Here is a 26,477-nt window from a genome sequence, read left to right as displayed (position 1 = left end):
TTGTTGCTAGTTGGATGTATCAATTCGTTTAATATATTAATTGTGACATGATGACACTGTGGGCGATACATTAGTTTATGTGTTTAAGGTTTGCGCTTCCGAGTGACGTCACAACATTGTTGTTGTTACAGTGGACGAAAGATGGCGGCCCGCTGGAGCAGTGAGAATGTTGTGGTGGAGTTCAGAGATTCTCAGGTACTGGTGGGTGAGTGGGGGAAACAGACTCAGAGTGTTTATGAAATTCTGACTATTTGGGTACATTGGTTCATGCACCGATGAGTTCTTTGCAAGAAATGTTATGACCTCGTGCTTTTACACAACTTGGTTTACAAGGTTAGTTAGCTATAGCTGTCTAGCATTTGCTACGTTACAGTGTGGTTTTGTATTGAACTTTTAATTTATTGAACCGAAAAGCCAGATTTTTTCATTCACTCCTACACCAGTACCCACAGTACTGTCATGGTTCACATGTGAAAAGTTGAATACTTAAAAGCGTTATTGAATTTTATTATGTAAACATTAAGAATTGCCTACTTCAACTATACCATATTTCAGTATATCTCTTTTTCCACACGTGAGTACCCTATTTTATTGAGCTAACAATTTCCAGACTTAAAAAAGACGGCTTGAGTTTACATGGGAAGTTTTCGTATTTCACGAGATGTGCTGCTGTAATTAAATAGTCACTGTTATTACTGAACATCGATGAAGTGGTGAGTTAATTTAATCACTTGTTTAAAAAAAAGATTATTTTGAGTTTATTTGTTTTAAAATATTGGGAGTTAAGAGCAGTCAGTGAAATGAACAGAGAATGCAATTAAGCACCTGGGTATAGACACTTTTTGGAAACTTTATGCATTGAAATAGTTTACACTAATGTTGATTACATCTGCTGTTTTGCGCGAACTGTCATCGCAGGCCACCGCTATGTCAGTGGACTGCCTGGGCCGCCATGCTGTGCTATCTGGGTAAGCTCAGAAATTCAACACTAGCCTGTACAAATGCTGTCTGCATGCCACAGAAGCAGCGTGCCGTATTTAGCTTTAATATGACCATCTAAATTAATATGCGTTGAAGTTTTTGACTTTCGGTGATTGGACTTGAAGAAGCTCTTGGTATCGCATTAGCCGGTACTAAAGGCGATAAAGACATTTATTTTAGTGACCATAGGTCAGGTTTAAAAACAATTGTAATATATCTTAAGTCATTAAACTATATTTTCTTAAGATGTATTGTATTTAATAATGCGCTGGACCCACCCATTCGCTTAGAGTGTTAATGTGCGGAGGTCACTCGCATGTGTTCTAGGAGGCGCTTCCTGTACGTGGTCAATCTTGAAACCCCTTCGGAGGCCCCGCGGAAAATAAGTCGCCAGAGCAAGTGGGACGTGGGGACGGTGCAGTGGAACCCACACGAATCCGGGGCCTACCTCTTCGCTGCCTCTGTGAGTCTCTATGGAAACCGTCAATCAAAAATCAAGTGATAATCTGAGGCTGTAACAAAGGTGTTGGGGCAAGTGACAACAAGGAGATTCCAATTTAGCGCAGTACAGAAACGGGAAATGACAATCATGTGCAATCATTTTCTCTAAGTTCATTTTTGACCAAAACATTTGAATCCGTTAGATACATGTTAATTAAAAATGTTGTTTGCAGATCTTTCCTGAATGTCATAGTTTCGAAAGCCACCCATGGAAGGCAACTGGCAGCATCTGTCATTTCTGATCCAATAATGTGTCTGGATGTAGTCTGAAACTGAGTTGTTGCTACTGTAGAGCAATCAGCGGGTGGACCTGTACAAGTGGTGTGATGGGGCTGGGGAGATCCACACATCCCTGCAAGGGCACACACGTGTCATCAGGTAACATACGTAATGACCTGGGTGGGTATGATCAGGCGTTGATTATTTAAGAGATAATAACCTGACTATTTATTCTTTTAAAACATGATTTCAGTGCAGCTGTCATCTTCCTTAAATGTTTTTCTTCTTCTTTTCTTTCAAACAGTGACCTGGACTGGTCTTGGTTTGAACCAGAATTTCTTGTCACCAGCTCTGTGGACACCTATATTTATATCTGGGACACCAGGTAAATGGGAGGCGTGTTTGACTGCAGAAAATCAATGGGAGCAGGATAACACAGAGGGGAGGAAAGCATTAGTATGCTTTATTTATACTTCATTAATATGATATTTAATTGATAATGAAATATACATATTTTAATAATGTCCAAATGATATATTTCACTTCTTTCTATAAGAACAGATAAGATTTAAGCCAGAAAGCCACTTTACTGAGTTTGTCTTTTCAGAGATACAAGGAAGCCCACTGTTGCTCTGTCTGCTGTAGGTGAGTGTCTGCATTTCTTTATTGGTGAATAAGGTTGTAGTGTGTTTTTCAGTGTGATTTCTCCAGGGTTCACTGAAACTTCCTGTCACACATTCCTTTTCCCGTCTGGGTTGCTTTGGTCTTGATCCCTCTCTCATTTCCCCCCGTCCCGTGTCCTGTTGTCCTGCTCATCTGCGGTTCAACGTGAAGCGGGGGCCTCTCAGGTGAAGTGGAACAAGCGGAACCAGTACTGCCTGGCCTCCAGCCACGACGGAGACGTGCGCATCTGGGACAAGCGGGTGAGGAGGAGGCCGATGCTGGAACAGGCCCTGGTGAACTCTTACCACTCAGCCACAGAGCTGATGTGCCCTTACATTAGCCACGAGAGCAGTGTGCCTGTCTGGAGCCATTAGCCTGTCTAATCACGGCTGAATGTTTTTATTCAAACACAAAAGTAAAGACCTGGAGCTTTATGTTAGCGTCGTGCTTGCATTTGTCATTTCTCTTGTCTCCAGTGAATGCTGTGGGTTGACTGGTTGGTGTTTTCCCTCTGTGCTCAGAAACCCAACACAGCTGTGGAATATGTGGCTGCCCACCTGTCCAAAATACACGGCCTGGACTGGCATCCAGACAACGAATATATCCTAGCCACTTCCAGCCAGGACAACTCAGTGAGGGTAAGCATGTGGATATGAAGCAGATGTTATTTAAATGTGTGTGTGTGTGCATGTGTGTGTCTATATATGTGTTTTTCTGTATGATAAACTGTTAATGATTTTTTTCCTACTGTGCATTGCCTGTCCGTCTGTGCAGTTCTGGGACTACAGACAGCCACGGAAATACCTGAACATCCTGTCCTGCCAGGTGCCGGTGTGGAAGGCGCGATACACAGTGAGTGGCCTCCAACCGTCCTGTGAGCATCGAACACACACAGTCTTCATCAAGGTCCCTGTAAACCAGGCCACGAGTGCATACAACCCACAGGCCTGCTACATTCAGGGCTGATATGAGTACACAAGTCAAGTGCTCCTCTGGTCTCCCCCCCCCCCCCCTCACACTCACCCCCCTCCCCCCAGCCCTTCTCCAACGGCCTGGTGACGGTGATGGTGCCGCAGCTCCGGCGGGAGAACAGCCTGCTCCTGTGGAGCGCCCTGGACCTCAACAACCCGGTGCACGCCTTCGTGGGCCACGACGACGTGGTGCTGGAGTTCCAGTGGCGCCGGCAGAAGGAGGGTGAGTCCGTACCCCCCGCGGTGCTGACAGCCCGCTCAGGCCATTCTGTGGGCCCTCAGAGGGGTCCTTGGTGGTTTGGGGTGTCCGCAAGCCATGCGCTGGTGTCTCTAGCTATGTTGCTCTTTATTGCTCTTTATCCTGTTATCCTGTCCCAAAAGGCTCCAAGGACTACCAGCTGGTCACTTGGTCCAGGGACCAGACGCTCAGAATATGGCGTGTGGACCCACAGCTCCAGAAGGCAAGTTCCGTGGTGTCCAATAGAGTCGCATCTTGAGCTGAGCTGAGCTGTTTTTATTTGTGAACTGCAGATACGTACAATACGTCTGGAGGAAGACCGTTGTCGTGTGACACAGGTTTAGTATCCGCTGTGCTCTTGCTCTGTGGTAATCGGTCAGTTGATGTGTCTGAAGCTTTGTGTTTGATGTTAGCGCTGGGTGCTAATTCAGTGTGTGGGCCAGTTGTGGTAATGTTAGCATTGTCGTGTGATACAGGTTTAGTATCCGCTGTGCTCTTGCTCTGTGTAATCGTTCGGTTGATGTGTCTGAAGCTTTGTGCCAATGACATCATGGAGGGTGTGGAGGAGCTGATCGAGGGGATGACGCTGACTCCAGATTCGGAGAAGACGCTGCAGTCCCAGGACCCTGAACCCCCACTGGCCCCCAGCCTCTCTACAGAGGACCCAGAAGGTGAGAAGCAGGAGGTCATGAGCTGACTAATGGTGCAGTATAGGTGAAAGGGTGTTTACTGATACACGGAGCGTATACATAACCAACATGCTATACTTTATTCGTTCGCAAACACTAGGAGGTAATAATAAGCTTTTCTATTTACTAGACCTGGAATGCTGTACTCTCCTACCTGTAGGGACTGTAATTTCCAAAGTATAGAAACAACCTGCTGTCCATATTAACCTTGTGGTTTTGAAAAATGATTATTATCATTATTATTATCCTGGAAATCTTGGAATTTTTCACGGCATGGAAAATTCCTGGACAATGAGAAAATTGGCAAAATATCCTTGGAAAACAATTTTTTGTGTTGAAAAATGTTTTTGTCAAACATTAAAAGTTAAAGTCTACAACCACAGCCCCCCCACGGTTGTCACAATCTATATTAAAGGTATTAGTCACATAAAATGTCCTGGTAAATAATGTCTTGAAAAGAGTGGGGACCCGGAAAAGTCACTGAGAAGAGAAAAAATGCTAAACCAAATACGTGTCCAATCCTAGTGAAGTACCCTGCGCACAAACATACCCTTTCAGACATGCAGCGAGCTCCGCTGTACTGAGTTGACCTGTGTGACGCGTGTCATTCCCAGATCAGCAGGATGATCCCCAGTCTGGCCTGCTCCCCAACAGCAAACAGGAGCCTCCTGGCCTCCCCCAGACCCTGCAGCAGGAGTTCTCATTGGTCAACCTGCAGATCCGCAACGTTAATGTGGAGGTGAACTGTGACCCCTGAAACTCCACATGCTCTCTGCGCTGGGTTCTAATTCACTGTGTATGCTGGTTGAGGTAATGTTAGCGCTGGGTGCTAATTCAGTGTGCGTGCCGGTTGTGGTAATGTTAGCGCTGGGTGCTAATTCAGTGTGCGTGCCGGTTGTGGTAATGTTAGCGCTGGGTGCTAATTCAGTGTGCATGCCGGTTGTGGTAATGTTAGCGCCGGTTGTGGTAATGTTAGCGCTGGGTGCTAATTCTGTGTGCGTGCCGGTTGTGGTAATGTTAGCACTGGGTGCTAATTCAGTGTGTGGGCCGGTTGTGGTGATGTTAGCGCTGGGTGCTAATTCAGTGTGCGTGCCGGTTGTGGTAATGTTAGCGCTGGGTGCTAATTCAGTGTGTGGGCCGGTTGTGGTGATGTTAGCGCTGGGTGCTAATTCAGTGTGTGGGCCGGTTTTGGTAATGTTAGCGCTGGGTGCTAATTCAGTGTGCATGCCGGTTGTGGGAATGTTAGCGCTGGGTGCTAATTCAGTGTGCGTGCCGGTTGTGGTAATGTTAGCGCTGGGTGCTAATTCAGTGTGCGTGCCGGTTGTGGTAATGTTAGCGCTGGGTGCTAATTCAGTGTGTGGGCCGGTTGTGGTAATGTTAGCGCTGGGGGCTAATTCAGTGTGTGGGCCGGTTGTGGTAATGTTAGCGCCGGTTGTGGTAATGTTAGTGCTGGGGGCTAATTCAGTGTGCGGGCCGGTTGTGGTGATGTTAGCGCTGGGTGCTAATTCAGTGTGTGGGCCAGTTGTGGTAATGTTAGTGCTGGGTGCTAATTCAGTGTGTGGGCCAGTTGTGGTGATGTTAGCGCTGGGTGCTAATTCAGTGTGTGGGCCGGTTGTGGTAATGTTAGCGCTGGGGGCTAATTCAGTGTGCGTGCCGGTTGTGGTAATGTTAGCGCTGGGTGCTAATTCAGTGTGTGGGCCGGTTGTGGTAATGTTAGCGCCGGTTGTGGTAATGTTAGCGCTGGGTGCTAATTCAGTGCGCGGGCCAGTTGTGGTAATGTTAGCGCCGGTTGTGGTAATGTTAGCGCTGGGTGCTAATTCAGTGTGTGGGCCGGTTGTGGTAATGTTAGTGCTGGGTGCTAATTCAGTGTGTGGGCCGGTTGTGGTAATGTTAGCGCCGGTTGTGGTAATGTTAGCGCTGGGTGCTAATTCAGTGCGCGGGCCAGTTGTGGTAATGTTAGCGCCGGTTGTGGTAATGTTAGCGCTGGGTGCTAATTCAGTGTGTGGGCCGGTTGTGGTAATGTTAGCGCTGGGTGCTAATTCAGTGTGCGGGCCGGTTGTGGTAATGTTAGCGCTGGGTGCTAATTCTGTGTGCGTGCCGGTTGTGGTAATGTTAGCGCTGGGTGCTAATTCAGTGTGCGTGCCGGTTGTGGTAATGTTAGCGCTGGGTGCTAATTCAGTGTGCGTGCCGGTTGTGGTAATGTTAGCGCTGGGTGCTAATTCAGTGTGCATGCCGGTTGTGGTAATGTTAGCGCTGGGTGCTAATTCAGTGTGCGTGCCGGTTGTGGTAATGTTAGCGCTGGGTGCTAATTCAGTGTGCGTGCCGGTTGTGGTAATCTCTGTGCAGATGGACGCTGTAAACCGGAGCTGCTTTGTGTCGGCACACTGTGGCACCAACCGGGTCCGCCTGGTGGTGAAGTTCCCAGCGCAGTACCCCAACAACGCTGCTCCCTCCTTTCAGTTTGTGAGCCCCACGACCATTCAGTCAACCATGAAGACCAAGATCCAGAAGGTAAAGGCTCTCCTTCATCACGGTATGATCAAAAAATACAAACCACTTAAGATGCTTTGTCATACACGCTCAAATGAATTTTACCTTTCTATGCCCTGACTGTTGCACCTGTCTGGCAACAATTTATTATTGATTACTTGCTTCTTTGAAAATCTACCAACTAAGTAGACAATTGACAAAGTGGAAAAAAAAAAAAACCTGCTTCTATGTTTCAGATCCTGACGGACACGTCTCTGCAGAAAGTGAAGAGGAATCAGAACTGTCTGGAGCCGTGCGTGAGGCAGCTGGTGTCCTGTCTGGAGTCCTGCATGGTGAGCGTGTCCTCACGCTGTACACACACGTCCTGTGCACACACATGTCCTGCACAACACACACGTCCTTTGCACACACACGTCCTTCACACAAGTCCTGTACATGCACGTCCTGCACACACACAAGTTCCATACACACACACGTCCTGCACATGCACTGCCTGTACATACACGTCCTGCACACACAATTCCTGTCACAGACGACGGCTACACACATTTGCTGTACTTGGCTCATATTGCTGATGAATGAACCCTCACTAACTCCTAGTTTATATACACTTCCTGTTGGCACTTACCTGCGGTACACTTGCCTTAATCATGTACTGTTTTCACAAGCGCACCTGTGCAAATGCGCTTCCTGTGACCTGTGCATACGCTTGCCTCCTTTACCAATCGCATTCACAGAGAGACAGTTTGATTGGCTAGCCCCTATTCTCACTGAGCCCTGTCCCACCCCCTCTGTGCGTGTTCCACAGACTCAGGACGACAGTGCTGCCGCCAACCCGTACGTGGTGACCCCGCCCCTGCAGCCCTTCCCGCGTGTCACCAACACCTACGGCTCCTACCAGGACGCCAACATCCCCTTCCCGCGCACCTCTGGGGCGCGCTTCTGTGGGACCGGTCAGTTCACATCGATGCCATTCAGTCCTGGGGCCTGGTTTCCCAAAGCATTTTAAAAAATAAAATAAATCAGTGAAAACAGGAATTAATTTGCACAGGACATCTTTGTTTATGCAGTGAATCTCACAACCGCTTCCCTGGCTCCATGTTCGGTGAAACGCTCTGGATACCCCCCTGCTTAATGTAGCGCTCAGACCCACAAAAATGCCCCCAGCCGTTTTTGTATTTAACACTGTATTTCATTGCGGACAGTTTGGCATTTTAATTATCGCCAAACTGCATTTGTGAGAGGAACACTTGTATTAAATTATTTTGTCACAGTTAAGGATTAATTTGGCTTGAATCTACCTCAAAAACGCATGCAAGTTAAAAGCAATAAAACCATTATGACTGACACAAAGAGGGGGTCATAATGTGTTTCAGATCCTTGGTCATAATTTCTGATGAACTGTTTTGGTCCGCAGGTTGCCTAGTGTACTTCACCAGGCCCATCACCATGCACCGCTCCGTGTCCCCCACCGAGCCCACTCCCAGGTACGTCCCATCTGTCACATGACACAGGGGTCATGTGGGGCGGCAGTGTAGTGTAATGGGTAAGGAACTGGCCTTGCGTGTAACCTAAAGGTCCAAGGTTCGATTCCTGGGTAGGGCACTGCCGTTGTACGCTTGAGCTGTATAAATGGATGCAATGTAAATGCTATGTGAAAAGTTGTGTAAGTCGCTCTGGATAAGAGCGTCTGCTAAATGCCTGTAATGCAGTGTTTCCCAACCCTGGTCCTGGGGACCCACTGCCCTGCATGTTCTAGGTGTTTCCCTGCTCCAACACACCTGATTCAAATGAATGGGTCTTCATCAAGCGCCTGATAACGACCCAGTCGTTTGAATCAGGTGTGTTGGAGCAGGGGGACATCTAAAACATGCGGGGCAGTGGGTCCCCAGGACCAGGGTTGGGAAACACTGCTGTAATGTAATGTAATGTTTCCCGCCATGTGAACTGCGCACCGGTCTCTGTTCGCTCGAGTCACGCTCGTGTGGCTGCTGCGCGTGCTGCTGCTGCTGCTGGTGATGACGGGCCCTCACATGTGGCCCCTGCTGCGTCCCCCCAGGTCCCTGTCGGCCCTGTCCGCCTACCACAGCGGGGTCATGACCCCCATGAAGATGCGCAGCGAGTCGCAGAGCACTCTCCGGCTGTACAGCGGCAGCCCCACCCGCACCGACAAGGAGCAAGTCTCCATCTCCTCCTTCTACTACAAGGAGCGGGTAGGGAGGCGGCGAGGGAGGGAGAATCGCTGCGTTTCCCCTCCTCCATTCCTCTGCAGATCCCTTGTTCCTGAGATGCAGTTAGAGCAGGGGTGCACAGCAAGGGCCAATCCATTTCAGGATGTTGTGTGTGAACTTTTGCCAACATTTATTTAATTAGCCCAATCATACCTTGATCTGACATGTGTATGAGCACAAGCTACAGCCACAGACTGCAAGTGTATCCTAGAGATTTTACTGAGCTCAAGTGCACGAGTGAAGCAGCATAGTTTATAGAGCTGTCGGAAAACTATATCTATGGTAATCGGTTGGAGCAAAAACCAGCACGCAGATCGGCCCTCCAGGACCGGAGTTGTGCACCCCTGAGTATTCTTACTTTGTGAGGTGTTTATAGATTGAGTCTTAGCGTTGTGGTGGCATCTCATCGTTCATTTTGAAACTGTTGTGTCGTAGCTTCATTTAAAATGCTTAACTGTCTGAGTTACTCCCTTGGTGTTTTAAATTCTGTTGCTTTTTCCCTTTTGTGCGTGTTTTTTTTTTTTTTCTCCCTGTGCCGTCCCTGTGCATCTCTTTGTGGCTTGATTTCTTTTTTTTTTTTTTTTTCTTTTACCGGCTCTCTTCTTGTGTTTGGGGTGTGGGCCTCCTCCTCCCCTCCTCCCCTCCCAAACCCACCCATCCCCCTGCTGCGGGCTGTTCTGTCCAAATCAGAAGCATCCACTGTCTGGCCCCCGCCGCTGGTCCGTTCAGACCATTCAGGACTGCCCGGTACCCAGTCGCCTCTGCCCGCCTGTACCTGACCCCACCCCCCCCCACCCCCCCCCGCGCACCACTGGACCGGGCTGCCTGTCTGCAGGGCAGTGCAAGGCTATGGGCTTACCCTGCTCTCCATCTCACCTGCGCCTCCAGCTCCTCGCTGCCCTTTCTGCTTTTCACTAAAGGGGGATGCACACGTTGCTCAAAGCGCACACCTTTCTTTCCCTCTTTCCTTTTCTTTTGCTTTCTTTGCCATTGTACACGTAAATGGGATAGACTGAAAATACCTTGAAATAAAATACATTATCAAGATATTTCAACACTTCACAATATATGGGCAAATAAACAATTTTCCGCTCTCGATTATTGCAATAACTTTGCAATAAAAAAACTGCTGTGAAATATTCACCATATTTTCACAAAATTTCTCATAGTTACAATGTCCTGCAGTGTGCTCTATTTCCATAAGAGCCCATATTTATTGCAGAAACACACAAACCGCATAATATGTTGCCATTGTTGCAAGCCGTCCACCAGTCTCAGCAGATTGGCCTCACAGACGTGCCTGTTCTGGGCAGCCTTTCACTGAGTGAGGACGAGCTGCATAATGGCTTTCAGACAGACCGCTCGCACGGTGTGATCAGGCTGCCGCTCTCTCCGCCGCCTGTCCTCTGATCGTCCCGGTTAAACGGGTCGCTGGCACGGGGAGGCGCTTGTCTCCCGGTAACGGGTAACCGTCTGTTCACACCTCTCCCGTCCCTCCGGCAACCTGCTTAATCCCCTTCCACTCACATTAATGTCTGCTGCGCTGGCTTTCCCTGACTGATCAAAATGCCTTTTTCCTGGGTTTCATTGAGATGAAGCTTAGACAATATGGGCGTTTAGCCAGTGCCTTAGACGTGCTCTTCTGACAGACAAGAAAATATGTATGGAAATTACTTTTTTCTTTCTCCAGCTGTCAGTTTTATCAGTGAAGTCAGAATTGCGAATCTCATCTGCGTTAGAGGAAATGAAGTCTGACGCGTCTGTTGTCACTCTTTATTTCCCTCTCCGCGCTCGTCAGAAATCGCGCCGGTGGAAGAGCAAGCGGGAAGGGGCCGACTCCGCTAACCGACCCATCAAGCTGGCGGGAAAAGTCATCATCCAGGAGATCTCCTGCCTGCTGCCTCTCCACAAAATCCTGGGGGAGACGTACATGTGTGTGCCTCGCAGTTCATCTGCAGCTTTCCTGTTTTCACACAGTGTTTCACACAATATTGAGCAGGAAGCCTCTTAATCACACAAGCTGTGATTTAAAAATGAGCGTTGCTGTGAAGTGTGTATGGCGTGCGAAGGCCGTTTCTGACGCGTGTGCTTTTGTTTTGCTGTTTTCAGTCTGAATGTGAACGACATCCAGGACACGTGTCAGAGAAACGCAAGCGCAGCTCTCACTGTGGGCCGCAGGGACCTGGCCAAGGTACTGACTGCGACTGTGACTGCCTGACATCACATGCTGTCTGTGGCTGTGACCACCTAACATCTCATGCTGTCTGTGACTGCCTGACATCACATGCTGTCTGTGACTATGACCACCTGACATCACATGCTGTCTGTGACTATGACCACCTGACATCACGTGCTGTCTGTGACTGCCTGACATCACATGCTGTCTGTGACTATGACCACCTGACATCACATGCTGTCTGTGACTATGACCACCTGACATCACATGCTGTCTGTGACTGCCTGACATCACATGCTGTCTGTGACTATGACCACCTGACATCACATGCTGTCTGTGACTGCAACACAATGTGGCTCTACCTCACGTGCCGGAACGTTCTTCTCTGTAGGTCTGGGCGCTGGCCTCGGCCGCCACCGACTGTGACCTGAGCCCAAACTCGGACCCGGATGCCGGCACCCCCTGGGCCCGGCACCCCTTTGGGCGCCACCTGCTGGAGACACTGTGAGTGCGCAGCGCTCGGTCCCTCTGGCCCCACAGGGGCGCGTTTGTTTTGTACGCTGAACACCCGTCAGCGTCCTGAACCCTGCTTCTTCCCTAGATTGGACCACTACAGCAAAATGAGTGACATCCAGACCATGGCCATGCTGTGCAGTGTTTTTGAGGCCCAGGGCTGCCCCCAGGACTACTACTCTCTGTTTGGACACCACCCTCCCCGAACCACCGGCGTCCCCCCGCACCACACCCGCTTTGTAAGCTCTCCTGGCTCGCGGTCCGGTCTTCCCTCGGGTCCTCAGCCGTGTGGAATTTCAAACCAAACAGCCATATTGTAATGTGGGTTTTCACCGTCTTGTCAGTCCTGTAAGCATGGCTTTGCCAGTAAGAAACCCAAGGAAGCCAGGAATGGCTGCCCTTCTATTTGGGCTCACTGTAAGTATATAAACAACATCAAGTGAAGAAGATCTCCGAAGACTTTGGCCTTTATTCAGTAAACATCTATCCTGAACTTTGACTCACGGTTACTTTGTGTTTGCATTTATCATTGCCATAAATTTGGCAAGTTCGGCAGATGTACTCGAACAAAGTAGTCCTGGTATTTAAGTCAAAGTTAAGAGCTAATGTTTATGAAATCCTGGCCGCTATTTATTAATAGAAAAGCATTCACCATGTTGTCAAATTACATAAAATCTACGTACTTTATACATCTTGTGAACAATATATCTGGTGTGTCCATGAACAAGAAAAAAATGACAGTCTGTTTTTTTTTGTCGTTAGTGTTTTAATTTCTCATTGCTGTCTTGCACTGTCTATTGATATCAGTTTAAAAAAAGCATGAGTGTGTTGCCCGGAGGGAGTTATCCTTCGATTTCCCCTCTGCCTGATGTTGACCTTACTCCCACTCTGTCACTCCTCCTCTCAGCCCAGCTACACCTCTGGATCCGTCACATCTGGCTCCTGCTCCAGCACCTCAGACTCTGGGCCCAACACAGCCGCCTGGAACATTGGTCAGCACAGGGCTCTCTGTCTAAATATTTGCAGTAATTGCTGCTAAAAGGAAGAATCTGTTTTGAAGTGCTTTTCTTTGTCATTGGTGTAATACCGAACTAAAGGAGAAAATATGTCAACCTGCCACAGTATTTTAAATGTGTCTAGCCTATTGCTAGAAGAGGTAATAGGTGACAAATATTTTGTTATAGAAATAAAAATTGTTGCAGTTAACATCTGTGCTCATCTAATTCTACTTCTTCCATGAATGTGGAGAAAGTAGAATTTGGTTGCAGTTCACGTTTTTGCCATAATGTAAGACAGGAAAGTATTAGAATCAGCATTGGCTAGTATGGCCTGTGAATTGGTTGTTACTTTAGTCCCACTGAGTTACCATTTTGTGTATCCCTAACATTGAACCCACGCGAAGCACGGGTTCAATGTTAGGGATACACAAAATGGAAACTTCTTGTGTGGACTTGGCTGCTGTAAAGAGTCTTCTCTGGTTGTTTCAGTTGGCCGAGACCCAGAACTCACTACCTGGACTGAGTCCTCTCCAGATGATTATCGCTATGGAAACCAAGTATACACAGATCCACGAGAGCGGGAAAAAGACCAGCATGACATGAATAAAAGGTAAAAGGCCATGTTTGCTTTTCAAAACTTTGGAATGGAAATAAATTTTGTACAGTTTCTGAAAGTAAGTAGTCTTTAATTATGTTTTACGATGATCAAAACAGGCAACGTTGTACTGTTTCTGACAAGATTGCACGGCGTCATCGACAGCCCGTCATCGACTCACTGGTGTTTCTCACTGTGTTCGTTCCAGGCTCCTCGACCCAGCGAACGTCTTGCAGTTTGACGACTTCAAGAAGTGCTACGGCGAGATCCTCCATCGCTGGGGGCTGCGGGAGAAGAGGGCCGAGGTGCTCAAGTTCGCCTCCTGTCCTCCAGAGCCACACAAGGGCATCGGTGAGACACATTGCTTGCTATGTCATTAGTGAACGAGGGGGGACGTGTTGGAAACACTGTGGATTTTAGCATTTCTTGTCATTCTGTGTCATCTTTCTTGAAAGGAGTTTTTTCTGTTGTTGTTGTTATTTTATACCCCCCAGTCAGAGGTGGGTAACCCAGCTTCAAAGAGTAAAAAGACTGACCATGCATTTGCTCCACCAACATGCACTAAACCGGCTGATTACAATAATTAGGTCTCCTATCATGCTGAAGAGTTATGCTAATTAGAGTCAGCTGGTTTAGTGCATGGTGGTGGAGCAAATACATGGTCAGTCTTTTTACTCTTTGAAGCCGGGTGACCCACCTCTGCCCCCAGTGAATTGAAAGTTCAGGAAGGAGGCCTGTAAGAGCAGTACAGTGACGTCTCTGGTCTCGGCGAACGCCTGTTCCCGGGCTCTCGTGGCGACTTCCTGTTTTAGCGGCCGGTTGCCTGACTCGTCCTGTGCGCGGTTTTCTCCCCCCCTGTGCGCAGAGTTCGGGGTGTACTGCTGCCACTGCCGCAGCGAGGTGCGGGGGACCCAGTGCGCCGTCTGCAAGCGGCTGACCTTCCAGTGCGCCATCTGCCACGTGGCCGTGCGCGGCTCCTCCAACTTCTGCCTCAGCTGCGGCCACGGCGGCCACACCAGTCACATGATGGAGTGGTTCCGCTCCCAGGAAGTGTGCCCCACGGGCTGTGGCTGCCACTGCCTCCTGCAGAGCACCTTCTGACCCCTCCCCCCCCCCCCACTGCATTATGGGATTGATAGAGCCCATACCTTAAACAAATGCACCCGGGCATGCTGACTGGCGCCTGTGAGGGAGCTCTCTCCCCTCCGAAGCCGCCTCACTGCGTTCGCTCTGCTGAACCTCACGTACCGCACACACAAGCAGATCTTATACGGACTCGTTCGTTTTATTTATTTTTTGGACCATCTTCTCCTTTTTTTTTTTGTTTCTCATTTAATACAGTTTTGTCCATGTCACAGAGTCTCCTTGAAGACATACACATTAAATTCACGCCCTTGTGCCAGACAGTTATGATGGAGTATTACTGTCCTGCTTAAGCCAGTGGTATTTATTAATGAAGAAAACCTTTAAGGTTTAGTGTTCTATTTTGCACCTGTGCTGTTTCTGAAAACTGCATTCTGTGTGAAGTAGCATGTACAGACAATGCTGTATACATATTGTGCCATATGTAAAGAAATAAATATGTTTGATTTATATCTTTTTATAGCCCTGACTTTTAATTCAGTGAACTGGAGTAGTATACTGTATATTGTAAATGAGGAAAGGAAAAGTTAAACCAGGACTTTGTAAAACATATTTCCTTCTATCCAATTAATATTGTTCATTTGTTATTTCTGGATGGCAGATTTTTTTATTTTCCCAACGGACAACCTTATCCGGAGTGATACGTAATATTAAATGTTTTTCTTTTTCAATAAAGTTATGCCCGTTTACGCAGCTGACATCTAGATAGTTGCTGGGTAAGACAGCCCTCTCCAACCAGTTGTGCAAGCACACAAGCATGTCTATAAGCAACACAATAGTAATTATCGATATATGTGTAACAGTATTCTGTGCGTGCTTTGCTGAAGCTGTCACAGTTCTGCAGTCCTGTGGCTCAACCTGCTGTTGTTACTCCAAATAGTTTGTTTATATTAATTTGCACTGCTTGCCGAGACCCTGTCTACTTTAGATATGCCAGGACCCCCCCCCCCCCCGTAATACTTCAGAGGTTTTCAGGTGGTGCTTGGGATGGCGATAAGTAATCCTCATGGGCAATAACACTCAGGGGACTGACATCGTGAAAGCATTTGAGTGTTGGGCCACAGAGGATGCAATCCCAGAATAACCTTTAAAAGCTCTGCCCTTGTCCTTCAACTCCAAAGCTCATTTCAGCGTCGTTGTCCCTAAATCCAACCCGTCCAGCTTATTCAGCTTATTCAGCTCTCCACAGCCTCTTGTGCTGTCAGCTGGAGGACACACATCTTCTTGTGGTCCCTGCTTTTTGACCACAAATGCCATTGCAGTCAGGTTAGGTTTTACTTCCTGTTTTTCAGGGCTTGTTTCCCTGGCAACTCAGGTTGAGCTACATGCAGAGTACCATCTATTTCTAGTGGGAATCACCGTCTCCCATGTTTAATATAAGGCAAAGGTGTCTGAGGGAATAGCTATAAATATATGCACGATATGCTAAACTTTGCACTTGCAATGCTTTGCATATTTTAACATAATGGTGTCAGGTGGCATGGTGGTAGACATCCTAAAGACAAGTGATGTCTATGTGGGTCACACCATGTCATGTGACACCAAATGTCACATTTCTTCCCTGGCTGGTTTCACATATTTAAAATGCTATAATAATGCTATAATTATTTTCATTGCTTTTTCACCCAAATATCTGCTTGTTCACATGAGAGAAAAGTAGAATCATCTCACTTTGTTTTTACCCGTGCTTATGTATTTGTGTACAAAGTTGCATTCTCTTTAAACAGAATAGATTCGGCAGATGTATTTTTCCTTCACCAGGTAGACTGTGAGGCTATTAATGTTAGGTAAAGTTATTAATTTTTATTCTTTCACCACAGGAGAGGAAGTACATTTTAATACCCCTTCCTGAAAATAAACATAAAATTCAAATACAATTTTATGAAACCATCTAAACATTTAAACTGCTCAGTCAATTTTATATTGTCAAGGAGCATACTCGTGTAGAAACACTGTAGATGGTATTTTATATGTTTTATATGTTTATCTACTGAATACTGAGTGTGGACAAAATTTTAACAACCCATTTGCCCTTTCTTGTCGGGCAATTCCATGGTGTCACAGGTACATCAAAGTATAGCACTTGACAGCATTTTTCAAATGCACACTAGAGGAAGCACATAAGCAGTGAACATGCTGGCTGACTGGATGCCGTGGCAGCAGCTGCAGTAGGGCGGAGTCAGTGAAGAGGTACAGGAAGAGGAGCCGGACAACCTGTATCCGTGGCTCACTAGTTTCATAGTTTCATTTTCTAACGAGTGCCGAAGCCAGTGACTCAGGAGGTCTTTTTTTCTGCTGAGTAAGTACAGCGAATTCATCTCAAAAGAGCTTGGTTATGCCTGTACTACCGGCTCAATTGGGTCATCAGCAATGTGTTAGGAGATTATATCTATTCTGTTTGTGTTCTTTTCCAGCTTTAGAGGTCTGGCTCTACAGTTGGATTTTGAGAGACACTTGCTGAACGTTACAAATTGGCACTTTCTTGCTGTCAAATGTTGATTGATTCATTGAACACAACAAAGATTGAAAAGGTGTGTCAGTGACCCAAAAAGCAATGTGATTCAGCCGGGTTGTTGTATGTCTTCTATTTTTTCTACTGGCTTTATTTTTCTTTGTGTAGAAGCCACTTGTAGGAGACAGTGAAACAAGGAACAATCCAGGCGTATGAATGTTATTGCATAGAACTACTGGCTGAGGGCATTATGTAATTCAGCGCCTAATACATTGAAGGTGTCGGCAATTAATTAAAATCTCACTTATTCTACAGCAGGAAAGGTAAGGTTTTAGGCATTTATTGAGTGCTACATTTAATGGTCTGTCAAGCTATTTAAGAGGTAGATATTGAGACTACAGAAGACGGAACTCACTGAGATTCGCTAAATGGAGAAGGGAAAGTGTGGAGTAATTTTATGTGGGACAAAAATGTATTTCACAATGTAATGTACAGTCTGAACAATGAATTGTATGGATTGCCTTCATTTGCTGGGATGCGTTTAAATTGATAAACATTTGTATCGCTGATGATTTTCAGTTTTAGAATGGTTTCATGTGGATGATAGCTTTTTGGATTTATTAGGTGCACAGAGAAGAGATCTCATATTGATTTATGTTTGTGTTTGGTGGAACAGTTCTTATGGCACATATGGCCCAGATTTTGCATAACCTCTCTTTTTCATAGGTTGATTGCTCAATGTTACTATATACTCATTGACTTCATACTCATTATTCTTCAGCGTGATCGGCTTTGGAGTGTAAAACTATGACTTTCTTTGGGGGCACAAATCTGTATTGTACACAATTAAAACAGCAAAGGGGGTCTCTGGCTGGAGTTTGTTTAGTTGTTTGTTATGATTTCATGTTTATTCCTTATTTTGTGCAACTTCCACTGACTTCATGGGTCCTTACAGTAGAAAGGTGGAAGTACCTGCTGGGTTCAACTAGATACCAGAATGCCATGCTACAACAGGATGAATCACTGGAGACTGACTTATCTATGTGATGCAGCTCTTGAATTGCTTCCAACATATTGGTGGTTAGCTGACATCAAGTGGACACCCTAAAATGTTTTTTCACCGAAAACCATGTTGGTGATTGTTATTTACCAGTTCATGGTTTTACAGAATTGAGAAATTTGCAATAAGCAAGTTTTTGTTCCTCTTTTCAGTGATTTTACAGGAACCTTAAGTTACTACATTTTGATGTGAATCAGATTTCAGTCACTGGTCAGTAATGCTTTTAAGAACTGTGTTTAGTCATGCAAGCGTTGGGTCTTTTAAATCAAGTAAACCCCTATGGTGGTAGGCCATGACATTAACAGAAGAAAAGTGTGGGCCAGATTATGCACTGTAATACGTTTTCTCTGTATCTGACAAAGCGCAAAGTATTGGCCTTTTTATTTCTATGCTTCTGCCCATAAGAACTAAATGACTGTTCAGCAAACCAGAAACCACGAGGAGGTTTTTGTCGTGCTGTGCTGGTGTTATTTTTTTATACAGTTTGCTTTAAAAAATGTTCTAAGCCCAACCAAACTTTGTTTTTTCGTCTGTCTTCAGCCCCCCTCATGATATGAGTGCTGTGAGTTTCTTCACTGCCTGCAGGTTTCAACTTGTTTAATTTTTTGACAGCAAAGGTGGCGTTACTGCAACTGTACGATTATCTAATATCTAGGAGACAATATCACCAAAGATACGCACACTTGTATTAAACAGTGCGTGAATACAGGTGTTAAACACAGTGCTATTCCTGCATTGGACAAGAACCGGACTTCTCGTACCCTTTCCGTGGAGAAGGAATATGATCACTGTAAGATATTGCAGTGTGTTCATATTTTTTATGAGAGACACTGCACTAACTAGCAGAGAAAGAGACAAGTTGGGCTCACAGGACACCGGTACCGCATTCTGTTACCGGTAGTCCTTGAAGGATACGCTTGTGATTGGTTGGTTTTGTTTTCTTGTGTGTTTGTTTGTGTTTGTGTCACCAATGACTACATCACACAGTGGGACTGAACACAGGACTGTTGTTTCAAGACTGTCACATCAATAATTGAAATGATGGCACTTTGTTAACGAGTGGAAGCTTGGGCGCTTCAGTGTGTTCTCCTTTACAAGACGTGCTGGCCTTACTATGCACTGCTGTAGGCAAATAATTCAATAGATTCAATAGATGCTGTTGTTTCGGCAGTATTTTTTATGTGCTTTGAAATACTTCATGAATCCCTTGGTACAACCTATCCTGCTGATGATGGCAAAAGACCAGAATCAATAAAATGACTGTTCATTTGTTAAGAGTAAGAGTAGCACTAAATAATGTCAGAGATGCGAATAACAACACCAAAAACTGCAACAAAAATAATAATTTTAAAATGCATCCGCACATGTTCTCAATTTACCTGAGTATTTACTAAAACTAATTATATGAATGAACGCATTCTTCATCACTTGTGTGTTTAAATAGCAACACTGCAGTATTTAATTTCCATGAAACTCAATGCTATTGCTGTTGAATTAAGAGACCGGACACATTATTGTTCTCATGACCAAGGTGAATTCCCTGGAATTATGCAGCTTGTCAGATACCAGCTGAATTTGTCTTTGCACATTGAGATTAACCAGAGACCAGAACAAGCGGGTTTGGTGGCTGTAGCGATGTGGTTCCATTCTACATCTGCTTCTAGGTCATTGTTTGACTCATTGAATAAGACATGACCTTGGCTCAGAGCCAATAAGTTCTCTGAGCCATTTTTGCTTTCCTTGACATATGCCCCTTAAATTTTATCCAAACAGTTGTTGTATGCTAAGGGAATTGTTCATTGTTTATTGTCATTTCAAAGTCATACTGATGTGCACTCACACGTAAAATGGCCCTCACGAAGAATGGCTGTGTTCGAATCCTCTTTAAGTGTCTCTCTCTCCGTTTGCAGGCCAGCCATGGACCTCGTGGATCCCATCCTGAGCATCGCGGAGAAGCTGTACGCCCTGTGCGGGGAGGTGAAGGCCAACAAGAAGCGCTGGCGGAGGCTGGCGGATCGCGTGCGGGCTCTGGAGGAGATCGTGAGGTCGGTGAGGGTCAAGGGCCTGGGGGAAAAGCCCGACGTGGTACGGCGCGGCCTGGAGGAGCTGAAGTGCACCATAGAGGCGGCGCAGGAAGTGGTGAAGAAGTACACCTCCAGTCGCTTCCTCAGTCGCATCGCCCGGGCCTACGACCTGGGCGAGGAGTTCGAGATGCTCAACGACAGGCTGAACGACACCTTCCAGCTGCTCTCCCTGGCCCTGCAGGTAGACCAGCGGGAGACGCTGGCCAGCGTGTTCGCCGAGGCCAGGCGCAGGGAGGAGGACCGGGCGGACAGGGAGAGAGATCACAAGGAGCTGGAGATGTGTAAGACGAAACTGATAGACTCCTGAACCATGTTTTGTAAAAAATCAATATGCACGCACATGTCCTGCCAGTGTGGGTTTTTCTGTCCATTTAAGATGACGCTTTTAAATCAAACTTAAAACAGTAGGCTTACCTGTGTTTAGTTACCAAGCATTTGAAAACATAAAGAAGAAACAAAATAATTTTTCTTATTTAAAAAACGACAGGTTCATGGAAATGACAGAAACCATTAAGGCACAGTTAGACTCGCACAGCACTGATGGTGTTCCTGAGTTTGTGACTTTTCCCACAGTGGCAGAGAAGGTGGATGCTATGCAAGAGGGGGTGGATTCCGTTAAAAATGACGTGCAGGACATCAAAGTCATGCTGAAGTCTCGTGAGTACCCTCTTTTCCCCTAAAAGCTCTGTATGGTATTGAGACAGCCTGCATTCCGATGGAGAGGAAAATAGAAAGGACCCTATGGTAGCATCTGTTTTAAAGGGATATTATCATTATAACTGTATTTGCTGACGTTTTGGATGACCTCCTGTTCCTCTGTCTTTCGCTGCATCCCCGAACCCAGCGGCTGGCCCAGCTAAGCAGAGCAGCTGTGAGTTGTGCTCTCTTAGTGAGGCGGCGTTTGAGTGCTGTGCTGTGGTCTAATGCGTGAAGTTGCATATTCATTAGCATGCACCAGGGCTGTGCTGCACTAGCTCGGTATTCTCTGTCCGGAACTCTCTACTTAACCGTCCTTGTTGGAATTTTCTGATTTCTGCCCCCTACCTGGGCTGCATCATGGTTATTCAATGCCACAATCCTGGGTTTGGGCCATGCTGTGCTATTTTAGAGACAGAATACAGGACCTTTGATCCCCACTGGAGTTTCTCAGGTCCTTGAACTTGTCCTGGCCTGTTGCAGCGCAGGTCTTACGGTGTGAGATCGTAAATAAGTAATTAGAATGCTCTTAACTGAACATTCCAATGCTGACCAGCAGAAACACTACTGGTAATTGGAAGCAATGGAGTTCTATAACACAGGCTTAGAATTTTGAGAAGACCTTGTCTTCAAAGGGTCAATCATTTTATGAGAGCCATTGAGTGGGTGGAAACTTGAGTCACCTTGTCTTCTTGGTCAGGTGCAGTTGTAAAGGCATTTCTAAAACACCTCTGGATGCCCAAAGCCAGTACCCTCACTATTCTGAGGCTTTGCTCTGTGTCCTATTGGCAGTGAAGACGCCCAGTCTGCAGCGTCTGGATATCAGAGAGATCAAACTAGAGGAGCTGGAATTTGAGGAGCCCAAGAAACCTATCATGACGTCACCCACCCATAAGCTGTACAAAGGACAGTACAACAAATTTGCTGTGGCCATCAAACGATATACCTACACCGCAAACACTACACCAAGGTACGTGTGCCTCATTCGGGACCCGTGTAGGTATCTTAGAACAGTATCCAGGGTCATGACCTCTCTGTCTCACTCTGCTCCTCCCATAAGGATTATTTTTTTCAAACAGGACCGTAAGACGTGTCCTTTTTACTGTAACCCTTTTTTTTGCCTTCACAGAGTAGCTTATATCAGCCTACACACCTTTTATGAATTATAAAAGTGCACATACAAAACTACTGCAAATGAAGTGAACAGAAAACAATACTTTTTCTGTGGAGAGGGTGTGAGGTTACTGTGCTGGTGTTGCATTTCTTGGCGACGTCAGATCAACTGAGTGACTACAGAGAGAGAAGCCGGCAGGTGAATATGTCAAAGCCTGTGAACGACAGAGCCACACCCGCTTACAGGAACAAGTTGGCACACACCTGTTCTTTCAGGCACATAATGTGACACCTGAAAAAACTGGATATTGTTCATGCACAGAGTTAACTGCAGTCTTTTGTGATGCAAACCGATAGCTCCTCAAACTTTTTGTGAGCTTCTGTTGGACAGTGATCCATTATTTTATTTTCTTATTTTTCCAGACTGCAATGTGTCCTTTTGTGTTGTTGTTGCAAAGAGAATAAGCCAATGTAGAATTCCCACTGAAATACCCATCTATTGGTTGGGATGAAGGGTAGAATTTTTTTTAAACCAGGAACTAGGCATGATACTTGGAACATTTGCATGGTGCATCTAATTTAATATTTTGGAGGCTTGCCCTTTAACTGCACCCTCGTCTGAGGTAGGTTTAAGTGAAGGTGCATAGATTGTTTTTTGAATGCCATACCATGAATGTCAGAGTACTTAGGGTTATGATTTATGGATTGGTAAAAACTGAACTCTGAACTTCAAAATTAGTACAGATGACTCCCACTCCAAATACCTCTTCCTAACTTGTATTTTGCAAACATATGTTAATATTGAAGTTTCATTCCATTAAGCTGTATATTCCCTTCGGGAAAAAAAAAATACTTTTTTCTATTTTCAAATTATAATGTATTTAAGTATCTGCTATCATTCTGTACCACAGTGAGGTGAGGAGCATATTCAAGAAGGAGGTGGAGACCATGAAACGCTTTGAGTCACCAAACATCCTCCGCATGTTTGGGATTTGTGTCCAGGACGAGGATGGTAAGCCCGATGTTCCAAAGATAATAGAATTTCAGCATTGTTGAAAGAATGAGCTTCATGGCAATGATACTGTATTGCCACCCCGCCGGCAGTGTTCATATGAGCAGTCTCACCTGTGTGTGCCCGCAGGTCCCTGCCCAAACTACCTCATCGTCATGGAGTTCTGTGAGAAGGGAAGTCTGCGGGAGGTGCTATCCGGAAAGGACAAACTTTCCTGGGGAAGACGGGCTCGTATGAGCCTAGATGCTGCTCAAGGCCTTTACAGGTGACCAGCAGGCATGCTGTCATGACGTACTCACTTAATTCAGTACACACATGCACACACACACACACACATATGCATGCACACACATGCACACACACACACACACACACACACACACACACATGCACACACTTCCCAGAGTGCTTTCTTTCATTCTGAAAGGTTAAATTTTAACGTCAATCTTTATCTCCATCCCAGGCTGCACCAGTCGGAGGAGAAGTTTAAAGTACACGGTTGCATCAGCAGTGGCAAGTTCCTGGTGGATGATGGGTACAGGGTTAAGGTATGAATGCTGGCTCAGGTAACAGGTTTCGTACGCCAGGTGGGCCTGTGCTGAGGGATGCACAACAGCATTTGTGCATCCCTCAGTTTCTGAAAACAATATGCCCATGTTAGGCATTGACTACCAATAAAGTAGAATCGCTGAAATGCAAATTAGTAAATGAGTTGCTGTCCATTGTGCCTGAGAGCAATTTCGAAAAGCCCTGCAACCTGACTGGCATGTGGTTAACGTGTGATGCCGTCTTGATCTAACAGTTTATTCCGCGCGTGTGTGTGTGTGTGCAGCTTGGGTGCTTTGAGCTGGCGAAGACGGAGACCTCCCTGAGGAGAGATAAAAAAGGGAACAGCACGTCCGTACACTACTGCTCCCCACAACAGCTTCAGAACGTCCACCACTCCTACAATAAGGCCTGCGAGATATACAGGTGGGTGCAGCTTCAGGCCAGGGGTCTACTGGATGAAGAAAAAGGCTCGACATTTTTAGAGCTGTACTATTCTCAAACAATGTTTGTTCCCTGCATGGTAATTGTACCTACATTGATCTCTTTTTTTTTTTGTTTGTTTTGTTTTTTCCTTATTGTTATTGATTAACATATTGCATTGCCTGTTATAAATAATACACTACAGGTTGAACTAATGTGCAAAAACGTATTTAAGTAATAATATACACCTATAATATATATATATATATATACTCAATATATACCTGCAGTGGAAATACAGGTAGTATCTATATACAGTTTTTAATACCTCATGAGCCATGATGTCTTCATTGAGGCCTTTACAGTACAAGGAAAAACAGATTAACAACTTCAGATTATTTGTTAAGCACTAAACGGTAAAACAACACTAACTTCATGAAATGCCCTTCAAACAGTACTTTAGAGGTCAAACTACTATGCCTATATAGTGACTGTGCATATTGTGCATTCTATAGCATTGGCATCGTCTTGTGGGAAATTGCTACTCGACAGATTCCCTTCAAAGGTATGTATTGTCAATGTACAGTATGTATGGACCATGTAACATGTTATATGACATCTATGCAGGCTGGCAAAGTTGACCAAATAAAGCCCCGTCTTTTCTGGGAACAAATTTCTCCTTATGCCCAAGCTTTCTGTGATAATGTAATAGTCTCCTATTAGAAGTCTGTAGGCAAGTATACAAAAAATATTTATATTAACAAAATATTGTCATCTGTCTCTTTTAACAAACCCTAATTTTTACATATTTACATCAGGAGGGGAATGCCTGTAAACAAGTAGATATTGATATTTGTCTAACCTCTATCTTTTGAACTTTGGTTTCTTGTAAGACATGTCAGAAAAAGAGGTCTCTCAGAAGGTCTGTGCAGAGAAGTTCAAAGAGCCCCTTCCTGAGGACTGTCCCAAATGCTTTGTGAAATTGATTGATGCCTGCCGCTCTTATGATGCTTTCCAAAGGCCATCTGCAGGAGGTATGGTGATGGTGTTGTACTGAGTGCAGATATTTGCATCTTGACCCTCTTTACGCTGTCAAAAAAATGGTGGATCATTCAATTGTCTCGATCCAAAAACAAATTTCTCATTGCTCTCAAACTATGTACAACTTTTCATCTTCCCCTCAGAAAAGTGCAAAAGATTTAACTTACTTTGTAAATAATCATCACAGATGATAATAGATTGGAAGAAAGATAGCAAGTTGCAATAAATCATCTGCTTGTTTGTTATTAACAAACAAATACTATACAGACACAATGACCAGCAATACAAAGCACTAAGCATGTGACCACAAACCACATCAACCGATCTTGTGAAAGTCATATTCAAAGCAGCAGTGTAAAGAGGTGATGACAATGATTCATACAGGATGTGCGATGATTTTCAATAAGATTAAGCTCTATCATGTCAGTGGCATCCCTGTGATTTCTTTAGAGATTAATGACATGACATTTCAGAGCATGCTGCAGATTACTCTGATGCAGCCTGAAACTTCCACTAACTGTGTGAATTAAAGGAATACTCGCAACAATAAAGACTTTTGCAAGGGTCTGAAATTTTCAAAATAAAAATCCCAACAATAAAACCATTATTACGTTTAGCAGGATGGAATTATGCTATACATTCAACATAATGGAATTAATTAAGCTATAATCGAATTTGCCTTACTGTTGTTCACAGTCGCTCATTTCACAGTGTTCAATAAGGCAGCGTGATCTGCCCAAAAATCATGAGATGAGCTGGGAAAACAAAATTTGGTGTGTTTGTTTGTTTGTTCTCACCTTAACTTACTATTGAGTTGCTCCACAGTGCTGGTGGACAAGCTGAGGAAGGTGGTACAAGAAATGGAGGATGACTGATGGGGTGATCGATGTTACAATGGAAGGACAGATAGATGTCCCTGGAAGGAACAAAGCACGAAGGCAGGCCTGGAATATTCTGAAGCAGGAACTCACTACCCAAAGACAAAAGCATTCAGAGGACTGACTTGTTGGAGCTCACCAGTTGCTATTCAAGTTGTGTTTCAAGCAGTTTTGTACCTCTCAATTTCTGATATGAATATAAATTTCATATGATTTTTATTGTGTATTCTTTTTTTTTTTTTTTTTAACTCAAAGCCCAACTCCCAAAACCGGTTGTTTCTATTCCCATCTGCTTATTTAGGTATAGCTTTAGGTGCAACAGAGAGAAAAGACCATACACATAGTGAATACACTTACATAACATGGAATGGTCCAAGAAAATGGTTGCGATGTAGACATCACGTATTGTTTTTAGAACAGCTCTTCATAAAGAGTAAATGTACTAAAGAATGAGAAGGCCAAACCAATACCAAGTGCAAATGAATTATTTTGTGTAAGTATTAAACAACTTTATTTTAAAAGACCTGGCCATTTGTGATCTAATATTTAGACAATAACCGTTTGGTATCTTGAAATAGCATACAGTAATTGCTTTGCTGTGGAGATGTGAAATTTTTATATTGTACAAACAAATGGTGATATATTCCAGTACGTGCAAATACTTTTCTGTATGGGTTATTATCTACCAGCCTCATTGGTAGGCTTTGTATAAACTGAACCTCTTCCTATATTTATAGCACTTCCAATGACTTACATTTTTTTAG

General features: G+C 45.1%; 2 protein-coding genes across 3 annotated transcripts; both read left to right on the top strand.

The window, feature by feature from the left end:
• Position 1: 1 nt before the first annotated feature.
• Positions 2 to 14,860, top strand: wdr59 (WD repeat domain 59). 2 transcript variants are annotated; one of them, XM_035395434.1, is made up of 27 exons: positions 2 to 195; positions 919 to 968; positions 1,309 to 1,444; positions 1,775 to 1,860; positions 2,006 to 2,086; positions 2,309 to 2,346; positions 2,536 to 2,624; positions 2,886 to 3,002; positions 3,139 to 3,216; positions 3,402 to 3,558; positions 3,717 to 3,796; positions 4,106 to 4,244; positions 4,877 to 5,001; positions 6,609 to 6,773; positions 6,989 to 7,084; positions 7,561 to 7,705; positions 8,170 to 8,239; positions 8,812 to 8,965; positions 9,674 to 9,730; positions 10,782 to 10,915; positions 11,093 to 11,174; positions 11,551 to 11,663; positions 11,761 to 11,911; positions 12,580 to 12,664; positions 13,160 to 13,280; positions 13,474 to 13,616; positions 14,131 to 14,860. In XM_035395434.1, exons 1-27 carry the CDS (start codon positions 142 to 144, stop codon positions 14,364 to 14,366), a joined length of 2,982 nt encoding a protein of 993 aa, XP_035251325.1. In that variant the 5' UTR covers positions 2 to 141; the 3' UTR covers positions 14,367 to 14,860. The 2 variants fall into 2 exon arrangements, with proteins under 2 accessions (XP_035251325.1, XP_035251326.1); XM_035395435.1 differs by lacking the exon at positions 9,674 to 9,730.
• Positions 14,861 to 16,514: 1,654 nt separating this feature from the next.
• On the top strand, positions 16,515 to 26,236 carry LOC118214717 (mixed lineage kinase domain-like protein). The gene is made up of 11 exons (XM_035394886.1): positions 16,515 to 16,707; positions 19,831 to 20,285; positions 20,578 to 20,661; positions 21,493 to 21,670; positions 22,725 to 22,825; positions 22,955 to 23,090; positions 23,289 to 23,373; positions 23,658 to 23,797; positions 24,310 to 24,359; positions 24,688 to 24,828; positions 25,661 to 26,236. The coding sequence occupies exons 2-11, from the start codon at positions 19,838 to 19,840 to the stop codon at positions 25,708 to 25,710; spliced, it is 1,413 nt and encodes a 470-aa protein (XP_035250777.1). The 5' UTR covers positions 16,515 to 16,707; positions 19,831 to 19,837; the 3' UTR covers positions 25,711 to 26,236.
• The last annotated feature ends 241 nt before the right edge of the window (positions 26,237 to 26,477 follow it).

The sequence above is a fragment of the Anguilla anguilla genome, chromosome 16, assembly GCF_013347855.1.
Source record: "Anguilla anguilla isolate fAngAng1 chromosome 16, fAngAng1.pri, whole genome shotgun sequence".
Taxonomy (NCBI): Eukaryota; Metazoa; Chordata; class Actinopteri; order Anguilliformes; family Anguillidae; genus Anguilla; species Anguilla anguilla.
This window is presented reverse-complemented; position numbering and strand designations above follow the sequence as displayed.

Bases quoted from the DNA above. Each gene is read 5' to 3' on its own strand.
- wdr59 (XM_035395434.1), top strand. From the start codon at position 142: ATGGCGGCCCGCTGGAGCAGTGAGAATGTTGTGGTGGAGTTCAGAGAT. The intron at 3,217-3,401 runs GTGAGTGGCCTC...CCCTCCCCCCAG, and splicing joins TGTGGAAGGCGCGATACACA to CCCTTCTCCAACGGCCTGGT. The intron at 3,559-3,716 runs GTGAGTCCGTAC...CTGTCCCAAAAG, and splicing joins GTGGCGCCGGCAGAAGGAGG to GCTCCAAGGACTACCAGCTG.
- LOC118214717 (XM_035394886.1), top strand. From the start codon at position 19,838: ATGGACCTCGTGGATCCCATCCTGAGCATCGCGGAGAAGCTGTACGCC. The intron at 23,091-23,288 runs GTGACCAGCAGG...TCTCCATCCCAG, and splicing joins GCTGCTCAAGGCCTTTACAG to GCTGCACCAGTCGGAGGAGA. The intron at 23,374-23,657 runs GTATGAATGCTG...GTGTGTGTGCAG, and splicing joins ATGATGGGTACAGGGTTAAG to CTTGGGTGCTTTGAGCTGGC.